The sequence below is a fragment of the Ursus maritimus genome, unplaced genomic scaffold (genome assembly GCF_017311325.1).
Source record: "Ursus maritimus isolate PB19 unplaced genomic scaffold, ASM1731132v1 scaffold_18, whole genome shotgun sequence".
Lineage (NCBI taxonomy): Eukaryota > Metazoa > Chordata > Mammalia > Carnivora > Ursidae > Ursus > Ursus maritimus.
The window spans coordinates 35,156,497-35,179,169 of record NW_024424230.1 but is presented as its reverse complement, the minus strand read 5'-3'; the positions used below and the strand labels follow the sequence as shown (position 1 = coordinate 35,179,169).

General features: G+C 46.1%; 1 protein-coding gene across 3 annotated transcripts in view; it reads left to right on the top strand.

The window, feature by feature from the left end:
* Positions 1-22,673, top strand: part of FHOD3 (formin homology 2 domain containing 3) — a 451,796-nt gene that overhangs the window by 306,809 nt on the left and 122,314 nt on the right. For all 3 annotated transcript variants that reach the window (XM_040632587.1, XM_040632586.1, XM_040632585.1), the window contains exon 10: positions 4,080-4,330. In XM_040632587.1, coding sequence (XP_040488521.1) covers positions 4,080-4,330 — 251 coding nt within the window. The remainder of the gene's footprint in view (positions 1-4,079; positions 4,331-22,673) is intronic.

Genomic DNA, 22,673 nt, shown 5'->3' with positions numbered 1-22,673 from the left:
ACACAGTGGTCCAACACAGGAATTTGCTGATAATTCTGTGGGTCAGGTATTTGGGCTTGGTTCAGCTGAGAGTATCTGGTGGCTTGACTGGGGCTGCATGGTCTATGATGGCCTCATTCACTTGGCTTGGCATTGGGTGCTGGCTCTTGGCTGGGCTCTGAGTCTTGAGCAGGCTAGCTCGCACTTCTTCGTGTGGTAGCAGCATTTCAGAAGGGCCAGTCCCAACGTGCAAACACTTGTCAAGCCTTATTTGCATCATGTTTGCTGATGTCCCATTGGCCAAAGCAAGTCCCATAGGAAATGGGCTCGGTGTAGGAGGGGGCTACACAAGAGTGAGGAAACAAGGAGGCATGGTACTCTGGGAGCCTAGCGCTGTGACCATTTCCTACAAGCTGCCATTGGCATGTTGCTTCTTGAAATGGTACTAGCGCTGGCATCCACTTCACCTAAAAGCTGAACCAAGACGTATAGGTATGCATGTACAGGTATAGGATTAAAAAGAAGGTATGAGATAGCTATATGGAAAACGACTATCTATTATGCAAGATGGCAGCCTGCCACAATGTTAGTAGTAATAATGATATAAATTCGAAGAGATGTGGTAGCTTTTGACTTCCATCAAAAATGTTCACATTGTTGGATATTTGATGATATTAAGAAGTTATTTTAAGTGGAACAGTGGTACGGGGGTTATGGTTTTTAAAAATCCTTATCTTTTAGGGACATTTACTAAAATATTTACAGATGAAATGATATCGTCTGGGATTTGGGGGCGAGGAGTGGAGTATAAATAACACAAGACTGGATGGGGTTGATACTTGTCGGACTATCAGGGCTGAAAAATGCATCACAGTCTTCATACTCTTTCATATTTTGTGTATGTTTGAAAATTTCCATAATGAAAACTTGAAAAGAGTGTCCACATCACTCACCGGCCTCAACGACGGAAGGAAGCTGTCACAGATAGCACCCTATCTTCTAACTGCTTTCCTAGTAAGGTGGGATAGAGTGTGGTAGCATTCAGTGCTGGATTTGGAAACCGCTTGCCCCTCAACTGGGTTTTAGTGTATAAACTGTGTTCTACATTTAATTACAAGAATTAGAAGGCATTTGCTGAGGGGCCCAGCAAGTGAAACACTTCCTCATTAGGGAGAGACTAGAGATTCCCTGGGACATTGTTGGTCTTATCTTGGGTTTGGTGGAGGATGCTGGTTGAGCTGTAGTTAATTCGATCTGACACCCGAGATTCGGAGGAGGAGTCGTGGTAAGTGCTGGGCCCTCCAGGTCTTTGCCAGCTCTGTGTGTTCTTGACTAATTTGTTGCACTCCCTAGAATCTAAAGAACTGGGCACTGCCACCGTAGCCTTGTGTGGGAAAGTAAAGCCTCTCTTCCCGTCTTCAGTGGATACTGGTGATTCTACGATTCTCCTGGTAAAAACAAAATCACGAGTGAACACTGGGCCCAAATTTCATGTTACGCAGATGCTCGCTGTGAGGCCCCAGGCTGCCACTGAATCGACTGGGATTCTGTGCTCTGTAACTACCCTTCCGTGCACCCCTTTCTTTCTTTCTTTCTTTCTTTTTTGTAAAAGAGATAGATGTTTTGCCGAGGCTCTGAACTTTAGAAAGCCCTCATTAAAATTTGTTTTATGGGGTTGCTTTGATAATTTTTCCAGGTTTTTCTTTTCATTTAAACTTCTTGATTGTCTCCATCTTCTCTGACGAAAGGCAGTTAAAATGGGTTTTGCTTTGTGCACACAGAACACAAAGCTCCTCTCTGAAAGGAGCTGTGAGAGGCATGCTATTTGATCCTTGGATCTCTGAGGTTAGACAAGGAATTAGAAATATCTGAACTCTACTTTATCCCCTAATCTTATCATTCCAAATGTGTGCCTTAATAAGAAGCAGAATCAATACTTCGGGTCAGAATAAGTTCAAATGGTCTAGAATTTTCATATCTAAAAATGAAGAAAAAACAACTGGTTAGAAATATTTAAAAATACCGTCGTTCGTCAGATGTACAGTCCTTCTCCCACTGTCCTAGAGAATGCCATTTAAAGTGTTAACGTTGAGATGATAAATGTGATTAACCAAATGCATCATTTCTTTCTTACTTCCTGCAGTGATACTGGAGTGAAGACCCTTAGGAAACCGACTTTACAATGACTTTTTTTTTTCTAGTGACATTTTACAACAGTGCTTTTTCTCAACTCTTATCAATTGTTACCTCAAACCTCCCAAAATTATGTCTGACTAGTAAATTCTGGGAGAACAAATAGTCAAAATATTATTAAATTGTCTTCCTATATCCATCTGAGAGTGTGTTATAAAATGTATCTGGCACAAAGATAGAGTTTTCACTACATTGATCTTACCCAAAAGTCAGAGCTGGAAGAAACTGGAGATGGGACAGGTAAAGCGGGGGAGTACACCCCTGTGAAACAGGGCACCTGTCCCAGGTGTTCATCTCTGTGAACCGGGATGCGGGTGGCCAACCTGGCCTTGACACAGTCAAGCTCACCTTGTTAAATGAGCGCAGGTGCCAAAACTTTGGACACAGGGGACTGTTGATTTTGCACTAGCTTGGCTTTCTATAGATAGGTGATATGAAAACCATTTTGCTTGGTTAGCCAATCTCGGTCTCCATTCTCTCACCTGTCAGGACTGAGTTGTGAAATGTGACCAAGAGCACCTGTAGGGCTGGAGAATCGGCACCTCGGGGGATGCAGGACTGTGGAACTCCCTGGTAGACGAGTCAGAGAGACTGCTGGACTTGGCTGGGATGGGCTCAGGCTTGCCACTTATGTGCGATGGAGGAATTTGTGGGCATCCTGGGCCCCTTCGTCTGACGGCCTAGCTTGGGGAAGGATAGTCCTATTTATTGAGTACCAGCCACATAAATCATCTTTATAGAAGCGATTCCTCCCGCAGTCCCACGAACGCAATACTGTTACCTCCTGGGGCGAGCTAGAGAAAAGGCAGGTAATTAGCTGCAGGTCACACCCGGTTGGTGAGTGGCACCGCCAGCATGCATGCCAGGCCTCGTCATTGGCAGCTTGTGCTTTGCCAAGCGGTGCCCCTGGCCGAGGAGAGCGGGCACGGGCAAGGAGGGAGCCGTGCAAAAGCACAGCCAGATGGTGTCAGAGCCTAAACTGAGGCAGCCGCGGAGCAGGATCCCGGGCAGAGCGAGAGGACAAGATGGCAGAGCTGGGCCTCTGGAAAGGGCGCCATCTAGGAGCAGGACTAAAATACCCTTCGGCCAAGGGCAGTGGTGTGGGGGTGTGGTGCCAGCTGGCTCCGGTTTCCACGTGAAACCACAGTGGCAAGGTGTAAGGCAATTATTCTTCTGCATAAATATGCATGACTTTTAAGGGAAGATTTAAAAACAATTTAGAGGTGAAGTTTATCTCTGGTGTATATTTTTGTGACTGGCATATGCAGGCTGTCTGGTGTCACTTCAGGCTCCACCCCCAACCCCAGGGACCAGGCAGAGGGAGGGTAGCCCCGTAGCCGCAGCGCCAAGCTGGGGCGCTGACATCAGGCCGGATGTGCCGCTGCACCGGGCCTCTCGGAAAGATCGTGCGTGCGGCCAACTCCGCTCACCTGCGTCTTGGGGCCCTTGCCCTGACCACAGTCCTGGCTGCGCTCGGTTGGGAAGCAAGCTCAGGAATGATCAGGCACTGGAGGGCTCCCTGCGGCTGGGCTTCAGGACAGACATCGCCTCCTGGACTACAGCAGAGCACAGGGTGGGCCGGGAGAGATGCAGCCCCGGAAGGGACAGTGCTGGGCTCCAGGGTAAAGATCCTGTCTGATTGCAGAGTACTTCGCAGACCTGCTCAGGGTATCTGTTGGCCTTTTCATCCCCATTTGACTGGGAAAATATACAGTGGCAAGCATCTTTCCGTTTGCAGACTGCACTTTGGCACGCCTGTGGTTGTGAAGATCTTGCAGAGAAGCTGAGTTCGCAGGATGGAAGGAATGTGGAGTCACATTAGAGCGAACCTGAAATGCAGATCCCACCTAAAGTCGCTGAGAGGCTGTCAAGTCTGACTTTGCCCTGGGCGCTCTCTGCTTTTTCAGGTGGCACTGCGGCTGGAGGACGGCGATGAGACTGCAGAGCCGCCCCCCAGCGGGCGCCGTGACCGGAGGAGGGCCAGCGTGTGTTCCGGTGGCGGCAGCGGCAGCGCGGGCGAGCAGCGGGGCCTGGACCGCAGGCGCAGCCGCAGGCACTCGGTGCAGAGCGCTGGCAGTCCCCTGTCGGCCCCCACCAGTCCCTGCTCCCAGTCGGCTCCTGGCTTCAAGCCCAGTCAAGTACGAGAGCACTGTGAAAAGTAAGCATTACCCCAGCCCTTTCGAGGGGCGCAAGGACCCTGACGAGGTGGGCGGGGTCACAACCCAGCAGGCACCCACCACCATCCCGGCCCTGCTGGCCACACAACCTCTCCTGACTTGCTCCCGGCTTCTGGGTTCTTCCCTGCCCTTAAAACGCCACCCCAGAGGTCCTTGGAACGTCCCCAGGCAAGGCCTAGATGTGATCTTATTAACTCCACGAGCTCTTCTTCACACACTTGTGTTTTCACAGTCCTATCTCAATTAATATCTGTACGAAAATCTGTGCTTTATCAAATGGAAAAGAATACAAAACACAGGACTTTACCTAGAAACGAATGGTGCGCCATCCTGTAAATATAAGATCGTTAGTCTTGAGATACTTGTAGCAATGCATAGTTGAGGGTGATTTTAGTTAAATAGAGTAAGCCTGTGTGAATTAAACAGATAAATTATATAAATATAAACATAGATGTACATATACATTATATTATATTTATATGAGTAGATAATATATAAATATATAAATTTCAGTAAATGCCATTGACACACACACACAAAAGTAATAGATTTTGACAAAATCAATAGGAACTTAGAAACGGTTCTATAAAGTAGAGGTGCAACACGATGGAGGGCCATGCTGTTCTGGAGTCTGGGTCCACTGATAGCTCCCCAAGGGAATGCTGTCCGTTCACTAGGGTGATGGAGCTCTGTGGACCAGTCCATGCCAGCCAGGTCCACCTGGACTGACTGGTGCACTGGTTTGCCAGTGCGTCACCCCCTGCTGCTGGCACGTGGAGGCTCTGCTTACATCATTTGGCTGGAGCATTTTCTGTCATCATGGAGATCCACCTGGGAGCCACATGTGAGTCATGAGGCTGCCTGGTGAAGAAGAAGGTCACTCTGCATAAGTTGGATGCCCTTAAGCTAGTGATCGAGATATGTCCCCTCCTCTGTATCCCTGAGGAACATCCACCCCCATCTTGAGCGATGTCCTGAGCAGTCTGGCGTGCATAGAGCCCCTGGAGGCTGAGCTGGCCATGCCCTTGGGTGCCTCCTGTCGCAGAAGGAGAGGAAGGCACTAGTCCGAGAGTGATGTGCAAGCCACGATCCTCGTTGACACCCTTCTCTACCACGTAACTATCCATCTACAGATTTTTCTAAGAGTCTGTGTAGAACAAGGTGTTAAAAGAAGACAAACTTCTAAACAGACGGAGGAATGAGCGCGTCTATCCTAAACGTTGCACCTTGTGGTCTAAGATCTTCAAGAAACTTAGGCAGTGCTCAAAGGGCACGTAAGGTTCTTTCAGCACTGCTCCTAGCTGAGGGAGAGAAGGGGATGCAGTAGGCTGCAAATCGGTATGTAAAACCACCCCAGATGCTGAGGCCAGTCATTCGGAGTCCTTGTCAGCAGCGCTTGGCGTTCTCTTGTTCTGTCTGCCTTGTGTCCTGTCGATGCCTGGTCTGTTTCTTGCTGTTACACTTTTCAAAGGTCCCCATGTTGTGAGCTCAGATGGCCACACCTTGTGGCAGGTTGGCAAGGATGACAGCAGTGGAGTAGACCGTCATGGGCACAGTTCACGGTTTCGAGGTGTGGGGCTTGGGGGGGATCTGGAATGGGAGCCACACGTGATGCTCTGCATGTTTCTTGTCTCATTCTTTTCAAACAGGACTGAGTTTTCATTTTACTGAAATGAGTACTTTGACGGACATTTACAGCACTTATTGGAGAAGAATACACTTTCCCACTTGTAAAGACATAACATTTTACAGATTGATTATGAAGTGGCTTCATGAAGCCTGTTGGAGGGGTTTGGCCCTCCGGCCCCGAAGCAGCAGTACAGTTTTGGCAGAGGTGGGAGTGGGATGGGGGAAAGGGTGACAAGAGGCCAAACGGGAAATGATCCCTGCATGCATAGCTTCGTCAGCTGCTTAACACCTGTGCCTCCGCACGGCACCTTAGCATCAAGTAGTTCCTTGTGTCCGACTCCCCACAGACCTTGAAAGACAGAGCAGGCCTGACCTAGCTGGCTCCTCATGTATGTGAGCATTCTGGCCCTGCTCAGCACTGACTTGTGGCAACGTGCCTTGTGTATGCCACATAGGATCTTTAGACTGGATTTTATCATTCTGACCCAACTAATGCCGGTACCTCTGAAAAGAAGATGATAGGAACATGCTAGAGTTTAGAGATTCACGTTGCCCTAAAATGCATATGGCATTCCCTGCTCAGATGGTCCTTTAACATCATCTGACATTCTCACAATGGTCCTCTGGAGGATCTAGCAGGACAAGTGTCTTCATCCTCGTTTTACAAGTGAGAGACAGGGCCTTGGTGCCGTGTGATGATCCCAGGACTAAGGGGCTGAGTTGTGGGTTCGACACAAGTCTTTGGCCTTTGCCTTTCAGTGTCCAAATCACACGGAATCACTTCCCAACCCACTATCCCAAAGCACAGTCACCGAGTGAGAAGAAATTTTATTTATATACTATGTAAGTATATTTTTTTGATGCAAATATTAAAAATTCAGAGTTCGGAAGGAGAAAATTTCAAAGTCTCCTTATGATTTAAGCCTGCTGGGCTATGTGCTTTAATTCCAGTAAGAACTGAGACTCCAAGAACAGATTGGTTTGCTTTTGTTTCATAAGAAATAGAACTCTGCACTGAGCATTTATCAAATAAGGTAGAAGTTTGTTGGTTATTGGTCATCTATCACCTAAAATCACCTTTTTTTTTCTTTGAGAGAGAACGCATGAGTGCAAGGGGTAGCAGGGAGTGTGGGGGGGTAGGGACAGAGGGAGAGAGAGAATCTGAAGCAGGCTCCACGCCCAGCACAGAGCCCAGTTCAGGGCTCAATCTCACAACCCTGAGATCATGACCTGAGCCAAAATCAGAAGTCAGACGCTTAGCTGACTGAGCCACCCAGGCACCCCAAGAATGAAATCCAAAATGTAAGTGTAAAGATAAAGCTCATTATGGCACATAGTCACCAAAAATGCTTTTAGGGGCACCTGGGTGGCTCAGTCAGTTAATCACCCAACTCTTGATTTCGCCTCAGGTCATGATCTCAGGTTGTGAGATTGAGCCCCATGTTGGGCTCTGTGCTGGGTGTGGAGCCTGCTTCTGATTCTCTCTGCCCCTCGCCCCCTGCCTCCCGCTCTTTTGTGTGCTCTCTCTCTCTTTCTAAAAAGAAAAAAACATTCATCTTTGCACTGGAAGAAAACTGTGGGTGCTTTCATTTTTTTACCAAGGAAAAATTACTTGCAGCCTCAAATCAGCAAAACAACCAGTGTTGCTGGTTTAAATTATAAATAGTAGATAATCTTAAGAGAAAAAAATCTTTAAGCTTATAGCAGGAGGACTTTCTATGCACTTTTAGGCTTAGGCCCTCTCCTCTCTGGGGCACCCCGTTCTATCCCTGAACTTTTCTGTTTGTGAGGAAGGTCTTCTGACCTAAATGCACTCCATAATATTCTAGCTCTATTATTGCTTCGTATGCCATTACATGGATGAAATTCCCCATAGTGTTTCCCTATTCATCATAGTTCTTACCTCTGTCACCACATACCAGATCATCTTTCTGCTCTGTGTGTCAGTCTCTCTGATAATGAACATTGCATGGGACTTAATATATGAAACCTTTCATCCTGCTGATTTCCACACAACATTCCAACCCACGGAGGTAATTTTGAACTTGATTCAGTCACTAACGTTAGCAGTTGTGCCATCCAGCCTTCGGTCCTGTGTATATTTTAATACACATGGAAGAGTGACCTGGCAGGTAGTAGATGATGACAACTGGCTGGCCCAGACTGCTGCCACGTACCTCAAAGGCAGGGGTTGGAAGCTTTCTCTGTCAGGCCAGGTAGTACATAGGTTAAGCTCTGCAGGTCGGGCAGTCTGTGTTGCAACCCTTCAATGGCATTCTGCCTTTGCAAAAGCAGCCCGAGACACCAGGTAAGCAAATGAGCTTGCTTGTGTACGGACACTGAGATTGCAATTTTACATGTCAGGAAATATCCTTCTGGTTTGTGTTTCAACCATTTAAAAATTTGAAAACCATCCTTAGCAGACGGACTATATAAAAACAGGTGGTAAGCCAGATTTGGCCCACAGGCTATCGTTGGCCAGCCCCTGTTCTAAGACGCTCAGTTTCTAGAGGGAGGTTGGCCGAGAAATGATCTGGAATTGGCAAAGAGGAGTATATGGGGTGTGACCGAAGAGCCCATCATGACGTAGGAGAGGGCTGTAGGGAACAGTGTGCTAAGTTCAGGGTGGGAGCAGGGAATATTCCATGAAGACATTGAGACTATCCGGGATTTGGCTGACAGCTGCTCATAGGTTCTCAGGGCACTGTGGGCGGTTGAAGGGATTGGACAAGGCAGGAGATGAGTTAGATGAGGGGACATATAGAGCCAGCAAGGAGAAGGGGATCTGGAGATGAGTCCAAGAAAGGTGGGGCTGCTCCAAGAGGTGGAAACAGCCTGGAATCAGTGCCAGTGTTCCCATGAAGGTGGTGGTGTTGTCCCTCAGGACATTTGGCGATGTCTGGACACGTGTTTGGTGGCCACGATCATCGCGGAGTGCCGTCAGCACCTGGGGGATAGAGTCTGGGGTTGCCACTGAAGATTCCACAAGGCACGGGACAGCCCTCTGCACAAAGAATGATCTGTTCTGAAATATCAGTAGTGCTGAGTCTGAGAAACCCCACCTTACAGGACAGCAAGTAATTGATTATAATTTTTCGTTCCTCCTTGGGATGATGCTGAGGTAGGGAGAGCTTCAACTGTTGGAAGGACGTGGTGTCTTTCTTAGCAGCACATGGAACTCTGTGGATCTACCTTCAAACGTTCATGTGCATGGGTCAAAGCTGGCTTTTTATTTTTTTTCAGAGAATAGAATTCTCAGATTTCTTGGCTACTGTACACAAAGTAGAGTCCCTTTTCTGCTTGTTTTTGTTGTAATTGATTTAGCAAAGTTTATGCTTCAAATTCTTAGGGAATATGCTGAACCCTCTTTGGAAGAACCAAAGGTTTGACTAGACCTCCTGATTTTTCTCAGTAGTCCAAAAGCCCAGTATACCCAATGCCAATCAGCTTTATATCTATCACATTCCCCCAAATTGACATAACAGCACGTGACGCCAGCCATATTACAAAGCGGCAAGATTGAGCAATGATTCTGTAGTGGAAGCTGTGCTGTTTTGCAGCCAGGCTCAGGAATCTGGAGGAACAGGAACACAAGACAAGCTCACTAGAGTCACTCTGACTACCCAGGGCTCTCAGATGGTCGGGTGGCACTGAGGAGTCAGTTCTGAGAAGGAGCAATGGGCACTGTCCTCTTGGCTCATGGTATTATCAACTGGTGGTCAAGAAATAGAAGTTGAATTCAAAAATTGCTACTTTGTTATATAAGTTAGATGGGAGGTAAAAATAAGAAAAAAAAAGGCTTAACATATGTTGCGCCAAAGTACTCATTCTAATAAGTTGATAAGGAAGTCAACAGGCCGATGGGGGAGATAAGGGTTGGGGCCAGGCCTTGAGCTTGCTGCTGGGAGGAACCAGACACAGTCATTTGTATACATACCTGATCTGCAAGCCGCAGGGAAAAGTTGCGGCCTGCCTCTGGCGGGTCCCAGAGAGGGGGAAGCCGAGAGGGACCATGCCCACCTGGGCTACAGGCCATGGGTCCTGACCAGGAGATAGCTAGTTCACCCGCGTTTCAGGGAGGGGGAGTCAGGCTGGGTATGGTGTGGACCCTCACATCGGGAGCTCAGTGTGAACCCGCTGGCGGAGAATAGGCTACGGCTCCTCGAGAGCAGAGGAACCCTCAGCCTGCACAGGTCCTCCCATCCCCACCTAGGATGGAAGTACTGAGGCAGGGGAGGGGCTGCTTAGCTCCACCACTAAGAGCCGTGTAGCAATTTAGATATGGCCCCAGGCACACAGGGGGCATCAACTACATAGCAACTCTGTTTTCCAATAAAAAGGATCGAGGATGTGAAGATGTGGTAGCAACTATGCAGTGTAAAATAGACCTAGTTGGACCATACGGTGCAGAGGATGATGATGGCAATTAGCAGCTGTCGCTGTGGCTCGCCTTTCCTGGGCACCTAATTACCTGCCAGGCCTTCTGCCGAGAGCTTCAATGCACCAAGTCCATTTTCATCATTACCCCATTAGTAGGTGCTGATAGGATCTCTGTGTGGCAGGACGAGAAGCTGAGGCAAAGAGAGTTAAAGGAACTGTCCAGAGTCCCACAGCTGATCAGATTGATTTTAGAGTTCCTGGTGGAGCTGGTTTTCGAGTTCAAGGGCTCTGCCTCCAGAGTCCCATTTTATTCAACTACTTTTTCTTCCCCTGGGATTCCATAAATATAAAACAAATATCCTTGGTACTTGGCAGTTAATAAGCAACTATCAAATACACGTTGCCATATTTTATATTACTACTTCCGGATCTTTATGTCAGTACATTTAAAAAAGTTATTGCTTAGTGTTCCATTATACGGGGTACTATAAAAACAGGATGCCTTCATTCATTTTGCTATGGCTTGATTCCCATTTTTTTTCCTAGTATTAAACTTGCTGGAATAAGCATCCACACATGTTTTTGTACACATATGTTAGCATTCTTTTAGGAGAGATTCGTAGGAGTGAGATTCTAGATCAAAGGGCCTTACATTTTAACTATTGATATCACACCACTGGACGTGACTGACCATTTTGTCACACCTTCACCAGCACTGGGTGTTAGGAGTTGTTCCGAAGTTTCGTATTTCTGAAGAGTGAATTGTGGTGCCTCAGTGTTTCCCTGTGCACTTTTAGATTACCGCTGAGGTTGCTCATTGGCTGTTGAAATTTCCTTTCCTGAGTGTTGCCTGTTTATATCCTTGGCTCATCTGTCTCCTGAATGGTTTGTCCTTTTAAACTGATGAGCACCTACTCTATTTTAATAGGGAAATTTTCAGATACAGAAGCAGAGAGAATGTAAACATCCTCTATACGATATAGGTAATAAGTTTGACAGCTATGTCACAAATACTTTTTCCTTGTCTATTAAACATCTTCACTTCCACTGTCCCTTGGTATGCGTAAAAGATATTGCTAGGGTACCCAATTTATTAGTCTCTTCCTGTGCAGCTTGTAGGTGGCGTGCTGATTCAGGAAAGTGTATCCTCCTCCTAACCAGCCTCTACTTTGTCCGGGGAGGATGCTTTGCTCTTCCTCATTCCCTGTCTAGGAGATACGCAGTGATCGCAGGAGCCGGCACGTATGGGGCACTGACTCTGCGCTCGCTATCATGCTGAGCAGTTTTGCATGAATTGTAAGTTATGTGAAGAACGTGGTAGAATCTTCCCCTTTTTAAGGTGAGGAAACTGAGGCTCGGAGGTTAAAGAGCAGGCCCCATATCGCACAGGTGGTAAGCGGCACAGCTGAGTTTGAACCCATTCCTTCCTAGTCCAGAGCATGTGCTCAGAACCAAATATCCCTGGGACTGTGCTCTGAACCTGCACAACGTGCTCAGCAGTAACAACTTTTTCTCTTTCGAGGATGAATCAGGATTGTTGAAAAAGCAAGAAATCACTCAGAGCAAATATTTACTGTGACTTGGTAATCCTAATGAGCCGTATTGTTTATAGTCCCTGTTAGATTTTGATCTTGAGATAATCACACTGATTTGTTTGTTTTTCTCAAAAATTGGCACTGAAGACGATTCCTAAGGAGTTCTGAAAATGTTCAGAGCAGTAACTGCAACACTGGAGCAAGCCTTCCTCGTTCAGCATAACGAAGCAGCCTTTATCTTGTGATAGAGGAAGGAAGGAAGGTATAGGAACAGAAATTCATCTGGTTGAGAGGAAGCCACAGTTAAAAATGGTCAGAGGCTAGGCTGTCCTCACCTTTTGGGGGCTCATACCTGGTGTGTACCAATTAGTGGCCCGGCGAGTGGTGGGAGCCAAGCCTTGGGGCTGAGCCTCTGAGTGGGAGCAGGAGGGAGGCAATTGGAGAGGGAGTTGTTTTCTGTTTTCCTGCAGAAGTACGAAGGGGTGTTGGCTCCTCTCCACCAGCCACAGGAACCAGTGGGCAAAGGAGAGCCTAATTATGGAAACATTAGCAGGGTGGGTGAGCTCATCTTCCCATATTTTGACGGGAAGAGGCGTGTTTGGATGCCGAGTTCTGGGGCAGTGCCTTGTTCTCTGGTCTTTCTCACACCTTGTCCACAGGACTTCATGGCCAGGAGTCACAGAATTCTCGGCTGGTTAGTTGTAGGGTCAGTAGCAGAAATAGCAGACTAGTCCTAGCTCTCTTTCTTGGAAACAGCAATGAGCAACGGATTGACCGACGAAGAGCATGAGACGAGTAGGTGGTGTGTAATTGGTGTTAACCTGCGAGATCTACAACTGGGTGCCGTGGTCGGTCCTGGCTCCGGGAGGAAGGTTTGGCCAAGGGCAGTAAAGGAGCAGTGGCGGAAGTGGCCGAGAGCACAGGGTAGGTCTTCACAACCTGTGACTGCGTAAAAGTCCAGGCTTGGCCTCGGTCTTCTTCCCTGTAAACTCAGGATGATGCTACCTCTTTAATAGGGTGGTGGGTGATTTAAGAGACGCAGCCCAAATGTGTGCTTAGCTCACTGTTATTATTACAGCCACTCCATGCCCTGGAGCTTTCCTGGGCTTTGTTCTATTAAGGAAGGTAATTGTTAAATAAATACGGATGCGAGCTGGGGAGAAGATTTTGTGCCCTGGCGTAAACATGCTAGAGGATTTCACAACAGCCAGATTAATAACCACTGGTACCCTGAGTGGCAAGTGGCTACCTGGGAAGATTTATCTGATGGCAAATGATTTGTTATAAGTGGGAGTCATGGACCAGGGATGTGACCTTGTGAGGTGGGTATGATTGGAATACAGCCGGTGATTCAGATTTGCCATTTGCTGTCTAAGAGGCTCTTTCTGGTTTCCCGAGTATTGAATAGTAAGGGGGTGGACCGGAGGGGAGAGTGCTGGGGGGGCAAAGGGGAGTTAGCTTGGAACTGGTAGAACTGCTGAAAAGAAAAAACAGAGGCATTGAAGTGTGAGAAGAGGTGACTTCGCAAAGCTCCTCTGACTTCTGGGGCAGGATCTCTGGTTTCTTAAAATTTCGCTGTGACTTGATTGGGCGTTTGGACCTTGCTGCTTTTTTTCAAGTGAAGTATAATTGACATACTGTATTATGTTCCATGTGCACAACGTAGGGATTTGACCAACATTTGTATACATTCGGAGCTTTGCCGAATTGAATTTGGGGATCTTTCTAGGTTCTGAGGAAACTGGCAAAATTTTATCCTTAAAACTGAGCAGAGCTACCAGTGAATTTTTAGGTGACGTGTGATCAGGGTTGTGTTCCAGGGAGATGACTCAGAAGAGCAGAGAGCAGGTGGCAGCAGTCCGGGAGAGGGCCTGACTCGGGCAGTGGCCGGGAGAGTGGAGAGTTAGGAGCAGCTGAGGAGACAGGGAGGGCATTATCTGCAGGACAGTGACTGGATTTTAAGGTGAGAAAAAGGAGTCTGGGCGATTCCCAGGCAGCCACTGGCCCAGCATCATGGGGTGGCTGTTAGGTCACTTTGCAAGCTTTGGGCATTAAGTGCAAGTGTCAGTGGATCACAAGTACAACTTCCCCTACTGTTGTATAGACATTTCTGGAACTCAGGTATGTGTAGGTGATGGTTGACGTCTAGGCTTAAATGCCATAACCCAGGGAGAAAGCAAGTGCGCGGAGCAGTGACTGGGGAAAGCCCTGGAAAGCAAAGTGGAGGCTCATCGTCGTGTGAAATGCTGGAACCGAGAAGCTCACTTACTTGCCAAGTCAATGAACCTTGAAATTGGTTGTCTTCAGGTGTGACTATGTATCAAGCTAGAGTGGCCCACTTTGGTGTGATGTTTCAGGAAGAGACAGCCTTTACTGGGAGAGCCATAGTGAGCACATTTCAAAGAGAAGGACAGGTCCTTGTTTCTCATTAAATCTTTGACTTGCTCTGGGAATTTTCTTTCAGTGTCCAGGCTGCGTCCCCTTGACCTGTGCAAACACCACCTTTCCTATAACATGCACCTTCCCCTCCATGTTCTGGATGTTCACAGCCCTTTCTGGAGAAGCTTGATTTTCCGTGGTAGTCTGTGTGGGTGTGGGTGGGGTGGTCCTTCTGGAGGGTGAGCCTCTCTCTCTCTGTCTCGTGCGATTCCCAGGATGCCTGTGGAAATGGAGCAGAGGCTTTCTCATGATTACTGAGTGACCTGTTTGGTCCCGGTCATGCGAGGAGGAATGTGATTACCTTTGCTTGACAGGAGTCTGCGGAAGAAGCTTGGTGATGACTCTTCACTCAGGAAGGTTGGATGAACAGGGAAATAAACCCCCAAAAATATAGGTGGAAGAGGCCAAATCTGACCTGGTGAAAGAAGATAGAGTGGCCAGCAGTGTAGCTGGTGAAGCATTTTGCAAAGGAGCCTTTGGGGAATAGGCTTGGGAAATTGAAGGGTACAGACCCAACGAGAGAGAGAGAGACCCAGCCTGATGGCATTGTTGTCTGTCGGCACCTGCTCAGCACGCTGACCGTGATCACTGAAGCATCGGATTCATGTTGAAAAAAATCTTTATTCCTGAGTGAGGTACTGTTGATGGTTCAGAAACTGACCAGAATTAACATGGACTCTAGCCGTGGCCCAAATGTGTCTCTTGGTGCCCGGCGCTGTATCTCCTTCTGGAGGGATGGAGCCTTGGTGGGCTGAGCAAGGGGTGAGAGCCAGTAAATTCACTGTGCACGTGAATGCAGTGAGAAGACCTTGATGTTCAGGAAAGAATTCGGAAGAAGGAAGGATTAATGGCCTTTTCTGGTCCTTACATAGAAAAGGCTTCCCCCGCCCCCACCCGCAGAGAAATGATCACAGCTGAGGTAGCAAAGCATAGTGGTTAAGAGCTTGGATGCTAGAGTTGGACTACTTGGGTTCAGGTCCTGGCTTGCTTACTAGCTGTGTGACTAAGGGGAAACTCCTTAACCACACTGTGCCTCAGCTCCTCGTCTGTGAATGGAGTAATACTAGTACCTACCTCAGCGGCTCCTGTGAGAATTCAAGGAGTAAACCAGGTAAAGTGTGCAGCAGGAGAACGCCCCACACAGTGTACATTAAATAACTAGAATAAATGAGTGACTACAGGCGCCTCCCTTCACCCCAGTAGCTCCTGCTTTCCTCAGAGCAGAGTCAGAGCCCAGCCAAGAGGGAAACCAGCCTTACCCTCCGAGAGTGCGCTGGAGAATTCTAGGAAGCCCGGGCACATCTGGGACAGGTATCTGCAGCCTAAATACCTTTTGATGAGCATGATAGAGCATAATTCCTAAAGACACAGAAACTCAGAGAGGATTTCAGAGACACTAATACCACACTTAAGGAGTATTCAACTGGGATATTCACATTGTCCCAGAGAAATAATTTCATTCCTGAGAGAGTTGGTGTCTTTCCCCCCCCCCCCAACTGTGGTTCTGATTTTATAAACATGAGATTACAAATGGCTAGAGAGTCGCCCCATGAGCAAGTGGGCTGGTCAGAGCCCGCTGCCTGCAGGTGTCTGTCTCGTACAGGTGTTGGACGGGACGGGGTGTGAGGGGGACAGAGGCTGTAGTGACCTGTGTCAGCAGCAGGCCTCCAGACCAAAACCAATACTGACTTACTGGACTTGAGAAGATACTGGAAAACTTTTTTTTTTTTCACCTGTGACAAGCTTTGTAAAGTTGCCTTCAAAATAGAAGGGTAAATAATTTTGATCATGGAATGGGGGGAAAAAAACAAGCGAAGATGAGTGCCTTTGTATTTGTAAAAACATGGCTGGGGCTTGGGTCCTCATCATGATAGCTTGTGTGTCTAAGTCCATGAGGAAGCCGCCAAACCTCTGGATGAGAAACCCCCAGTCCTGAGCGTCTCATTTCAGGGATAGACTTCAACTCGATAGACTTCTTAGTATTGACATTTTATGAGCCTTGATAGTAGGATGACTGCTTTGTGTCTGTGGCAGAAATCCTAGTTTATGGGCTAAAGGAAAGCAAAATCCTATTCATTCTTCATTGTTCAGCCAACTCCTATATTCTTGTACCTGCCACTTTCTTGGTTCTGAGCTACAGTGGTGAAATGACTCTCAGGAAGCCTCAGACAGCGTGTGCGCAAATAGTATAGCAAATAACTGTGTGCAGCTTCGGCAGAGGGCTTTCTAAGGAAGTAAACAGGACTGTATGGTAGAGGGTAACAGGGATGTGAGGATACATCCTTGAGAAGAACTTGCAGAGGGGCACAAAGCTATGGGCAGGGATTTCATTACAGTATCATTTATAAGAGCAAAGAATTGGGAAATGGCTAGCTAAGGAAAACATTGAATAGGCATATTATGGAATGAAACCAGTTATAAGAAATGTACTATACCGGAAGTACTAACATTCTTGCTATATCAGTGGCTGTATAAAAACATTATAGAATAACGTTTTTAAATTTTCTTTTAATCTGGAAATTTACCCACCTGATTTGTAGCAGTGGTTATCCCTGATCAAAGGGAACTCAGTTTTTATCAGCAGTCTTATACTTTTTTGAAGGAAGCATATATTCCTGTAATTACATATTCATTTTTAAAAGGTTCTTTAGAAAAAAGGATAGTGGGATGGGAGTTGACCAAGACGTCTCCTCAGGCACTTAGCCTGAATCCTGAAAGATGAGAAGAACTCCCTGGGCTGAGGGAATGTCATGTTTGGTGGCAAAGGGAGGAAAGGGTTTGGTGTCCCCAGGTAATGAATAGGGGTTTCCAGAAATAGGGTTGTGGAGCATGGTTGGGGACACAGGTGCCATGGAGATGAGATGAGGTTGCACAGCAAGCAGGTTAAGTCCTGCAGGACCTTGGAAACCATAGTATGGAGTCTGGCGGCTATTTGACATGCAAGGCTTAGCCGTGCACCTCTGAAGAGATGCCTGTCTTCCTGGTGGGGATCAGATTGGAGGTGAAGAAAAGTGGACACGGGGATGGTGGGTCGTAGCTAATACACAGAACTACTGAAAAACATTGGTCCCTTGAACTAGGGCAGTGGTTCTCAACCCTGTGGAGCACTGAAAATAACCTGTGATCAGACTACACCTCAAAATGGTGGAATACAATTTCTGAAGGTAGGACCTGAGCATTAACATTTTAAAATCCTGTATCTCAAGGGAGAGGATCATTAAGCTGGAGGTTGCTATGGCTGTGGAGAATTTGAGGCCCACACTGGAGAAAGAATCAGTAGTCCTCACTGCTTTATGTCCCAGGACCACTGTCTTGGACCAGGTTGAGCCCCACACTGGGACACTCTGGGGACTGTGTGACTTTACAGAGCAGCGTGGGGACTGGTGGCCCATGTCCAGTTCCTTTGGTGATGGTCCTTATAGATAATTCTGGCCCTTTGCTGCTCTTTTTTCTCTTCCTATTATCTCCCTTTTATACAATTCATTCTTCATTGGCATCTTCACCAGCAGATGGCCAGCGAAGTAGAAAGCAATCTACCCACACAAGTCCGTGTGGTTACTATTGGTAATTTGGAGGCATGACTTGAGGGGGTAGAAAATAGAAAATGAGGTTGTTGAGAAAAACCCTGGCTGAAATATAAGATTTGAGGTTTATCTCCAGATGTCAATTATCTGTACTTTATTACCATATTAAGAGTTGACTCTGGTGGGTTCAAGTCTAAAGCATGTGAAAGGGCAATTAGAATTCTAGAAGCAAACTGAGTCATGAGTTAGAAAGATATTACTGCACACAAACTCTGAAACACGTTGGCTTCCTCATGGTGGTTGCATTTGGTATCTGGTTCACAAAGACACACATATCCTGTTTCTCTGATTTATAACTAAAAGTTTTTCACTCTTTATTATACTTTTCTTCCCATTTGTGAAAAACATGAGAAAGAATGTGTGTAAGAGGGGCCATTGTTTGAAACATTTATAATTAAGCTTGACCAGTAAACACATATTAGACTAGTAGTTGCACGAGTTCTGGAAATGGGAGAACTTGTCCAACGTCCATGCAATTTTGTGTCTTCAGCTATCACAGACCACCAGAGCTGGAAGCTACCATCCTCCTGTTCCACTTTATTATATGAATGAGATAAGTAGGAAGACAAGCCAGACCCAGGGCAGGACTGTTTTCACCTCTGGAGGCCGCCATCTTGAAACCTCAGCCTGGGATTTGGCATCCCGTCCATTTCCAAAAGTTCATAGAGAATTCCAGTCTCCCTTTATCCTAGTTTCACTTCTCTCCTAGATCTGTAAGGGACACTTAACACAATTTACTAGTATCTATGGCCTGGAATAAAGGTTTTTTTAAACATAAAATCAAGATACAAAGTAGTGAGACGCCTCACTTCTGTCTGTAGTTATCACTGGATTGATTTGCTTGGCACCTGAATTACTTTGACACCTGAATTAACTGCAACCTAGCTAATGTATCTTTTCCTGTTGCTGCTTATACTCTCTAGATTGGAATTCCATTATATTAAACTACTGCATGTTTTCAGCAGAAAGAATGTGTTGGATCCATTAGTATTTTCTTCTAAAACAGAATAACAAAATAATGGCTTATGCATTAAGATTCTGCCAGTGGAGTCCAGTTCTTAGATATATTCGGCATCCATGGCCTGTGCTTTATATTCCTTTTAAACTTTGCGTGCTACAAGGACAATAAATACTTTCCTGTCTAACTTTGGGTTCTCACCATGGAAACATCAGAGCAACAGCTGGGCTCGGTTAAATGTCTTTTCATTCTCTTGGCCGGCAAAAATTTTTTAAGGGAACTTTTTTTTTTTTAATTTGGTGGATAATAAAACTATTTTTGAATGAAATCACTGCTTTACTTGGTCAGCTATATGTCTTAACTGATTAAGATCACTAATTGGACGTTTTCAAATCTCATCTTGGCCCTTGGTAACCTGGAAACAGTCTTAAAGTTAACAGAAAGTGTGAGTCACTGCTAAAGCTAAATCCGAAGTGGTTTAAGTATTCGTTAACACAGGGTGAGGCAAATGGAGCCAAGGGGATGCTTTCTCTGTCATAAATTTAACAAAGCATTTCTATGCAATATTTTTTCATCTAATTTTGATAAGTCATGCACATTTTACAGAACTGAATGGAGCATGTAAAATGTATGCATTATTTCTAAACCTTAAAGCAGAGCTTTCCAATTAATTGCCACAAATGTCATACCTATGTCAAGAGTCATACTTATATCAAGACGCTGATCTCCTCAAGGCAACCAGGCAGGTCTGGGGTAACTGGGGGCCATAAGCAACTTCATCCATTATTCTGTTGTGTTGTGTATCCTATCATCTGTGCTGTGCGGGAGGATTGAGAAGCACAGTGCAGGAGACTGTGGCTTAGAAGGACAGTGCACTGATGACAGAGCGATAAAACCAGCTGAGATTCTGCTTTGGTTTCATTGGGTAGGCTGGCTGGTAGAAAGGACGCTAGCCTGGATATCAAGAGACCAGAGTTCTTCCTGGCAGGTTGTGTGATCTTGCCCTCTCTGGACCTCATCTTTCTTCTCTGCAGCATGGGGAGGTCTCTAAGGCCCTATCTCCATTCTTGCCAGTCTTGTTCTTTGACCACCCTTAACAGGTGCCTCTGCGCTGAGCACCATGCTGGGTTCACAGTGCCAAAGAACCGCAACAGTCAGCAGGGATTTACTGGATGTCCTTGGGGGCTGGGTCCGCTGGAGAAATAGCTGGAGGAGTAACTCCAGGCAGGGAAATGGCTTCTGCGGGGGGACCCCGAAGCTGAAATACACCGGGCATTGGGTGGATAGATTAATAGACCGATTAAGACGGGGGGAGGGAGGTTTAGGAAGGGAGAGTGAGAGATGAAGTTGAAGAGATGGTAGAGGGAGTTAGGGTATTAGCTGGGCAAATTGGATTGAATCCTAAGATTTGAGTAGGGCAATGTCATGCGCAAAGCCTATCTTCTCCTCTGGTCCATGCCTCATCAGCCTTCCGAGTTTTGTTCCAACAGCAAAACTGTGTGGAAGTCTCGCTTTTCAGACCAGTCAGTCCTCCACTCCCCAGCCAAATACTTCCTGGTATAGTTTGTTGTATAATGTCTTGCTTCCCCACGGGCCTGTAAACTCCAAGGGTAGGAACCAGAGTCTTGCATAAAATAAATGCTCAATAAATATTTGTTGGATAAAGGAAGAGAGCACTCTTGTCCCATTGTTAGACTTTTTTGCTTTTGAAAAAACGGTCGTTACTTATGGAAAATCTCTGTATCATCTGCTCAATTTTGCTGTGAACTTAAAACTGCTCTGAGAAAAACCTATTATAAAAATCCCAGTTTAACAGTGTTGGATCAATGATAATCCTTGGTTTATGGTGTATTGTTGTTGGTCCACGTGTGGCCCTCTTCCTCGTTTGTTTTGATGTAAAATTTACTTAGTGATATAAAAAAAAACATCAGTGAGACTATGGCCTACCTAAAAAACCAGAGCCTTTCCCCTAACTTACACCCATCTGAGCGCTTCCATGTTTCCCACCTCTGCCTGGATAACCAACACCCTCAAATATTGTTTATTGTCGTCTTTACGGGTTTGTTGTTTTATAATATTATCAAACATATGCGTAAGTAAACCCATTATAAGTTTTGCCTTTTTGAGCTTTTAGAAAGTGTATCCTATTGTGTGCTCCTTCTTACACTTTCTCCATGTTACGTAGCTAATGTTCATCCATATCGTCACGTGAAGCTGACCTTCATTTATTTTTCACCGCTTGGACTCTACCTCAATCCGTGTATCATTTTTCTTGTTGGCGAGCATTTGCTGAGCATTTGGGTTGTTTCCATTTCTTGGCAATTAGAAACGGTACTGCTGAGAATATTTTTAGACTCCTATCTTGCTGCATGAGTGTTTCAGTATCTCTAGGGAGAGTTTCTCAACCTTGGCACTACTGACATTTTGGACTGAATTCTTCTTTGTTGTGGAGGACTGTCCTGCATATTGCACGATGCCTCTACCTGCCAGATGACAGCACCCCCTCCCCAGCTGTGACAACTAAAACATCTCCATTGACAAATGTCCCTTGGGGGACTGAATCACCCGAGTTCCGAACCACTGCTCTGGGGGATCGCGGTGCCATCTAGCAGTGGCGTTGCTGGGTCGCAATACGGGTGTTCGGCTTCATGTGATAGCACCAATTACTTTGCCGAAGTGGTTAGACCAGTGCACACTCCTGTCAGCAATCTGAGTCAGTTGGTCTACATTCTCTTCAGCATGTGGTGTTACCAGACTTCTTAATTTTTCCAAGTAGAGATAAGATGGTATGTCACTGTGGTCTTGATTTATATTTCCTGATGGATAGGTTAAAATATCTCTTCATAGAAGTTTATTGCCCATGATCATGTATTTTGCCCAATCATATAGTTGTGTTTTTATTTTTAAAATATATTTTTGTATATTTTTGATATGAGTTTGTCTGTTAGATGTACTGAAATGCCTTCTCTGAATGCGTTGCTTGACTTTCCCTCATCCGTAGTATTTTGGTCTTAGAATAGACTTTAACACTGTTTTAAATGTTTTTTTGTACTTTTGAAAGGTTCAGCAACATTCATTTTCCTTTTTGTTTGTCTTTTGGAGCCTAGGAAATGTGACCTCAGCCTGAGATCCAAATTTGGAAAGTAAAGTTGGCTTTGAAGGAAACTAGGCTTTGCAGAATTGGTCAGACTGTGGGCCTCTGGGTCTCTTTTCTAATATGGAAGGGAGGCCTCCAGTCTGAGATTGCCTGTGGTAGAAAGGAAAGTGCCTGTTGGGTTCAGAGTAGACCTGTGCACTGGAGTAACTCCTTATCAGTTAAAAATAAAACACCCCTCGTGGTATTTGAAAGCCAAAGGCCAGAGACCCAGAATTCTTTCTGAACAAATGTAAACAAAATTAAGTTACACTTTAAGAGAAAATTTAGCTAGGGGAAAAGCAAAATTGTCTGAACTAATTCTTCATCTTAAATATTATCAGCATAAAAGATTCTTTTTGACTAAGTCATCATGGGCTGAAACTAAAATCAAGCATAGAAAATCCTTTGTACCACGAGAGAGTATTTCTTTCTCCATCTATTTGGATTATAGGGCAAGGCCAGTGCCTTGACCATAGGGCACCCTGGAAGTGGGCCCTCCAAGTAGGTCATTGTGCTGCCTGCCATTGGTTCTGTCCCACCGCTCAGCTATGGCACACACAAGTCATGTGACAGTTTGGTGCAGGATCGGCAGGTGTGGAGCCCAAAGAGGATACAGTTTGGGATGTCGGTCAGGACAGTGATCTTCAAACATCTGTGGGGCAA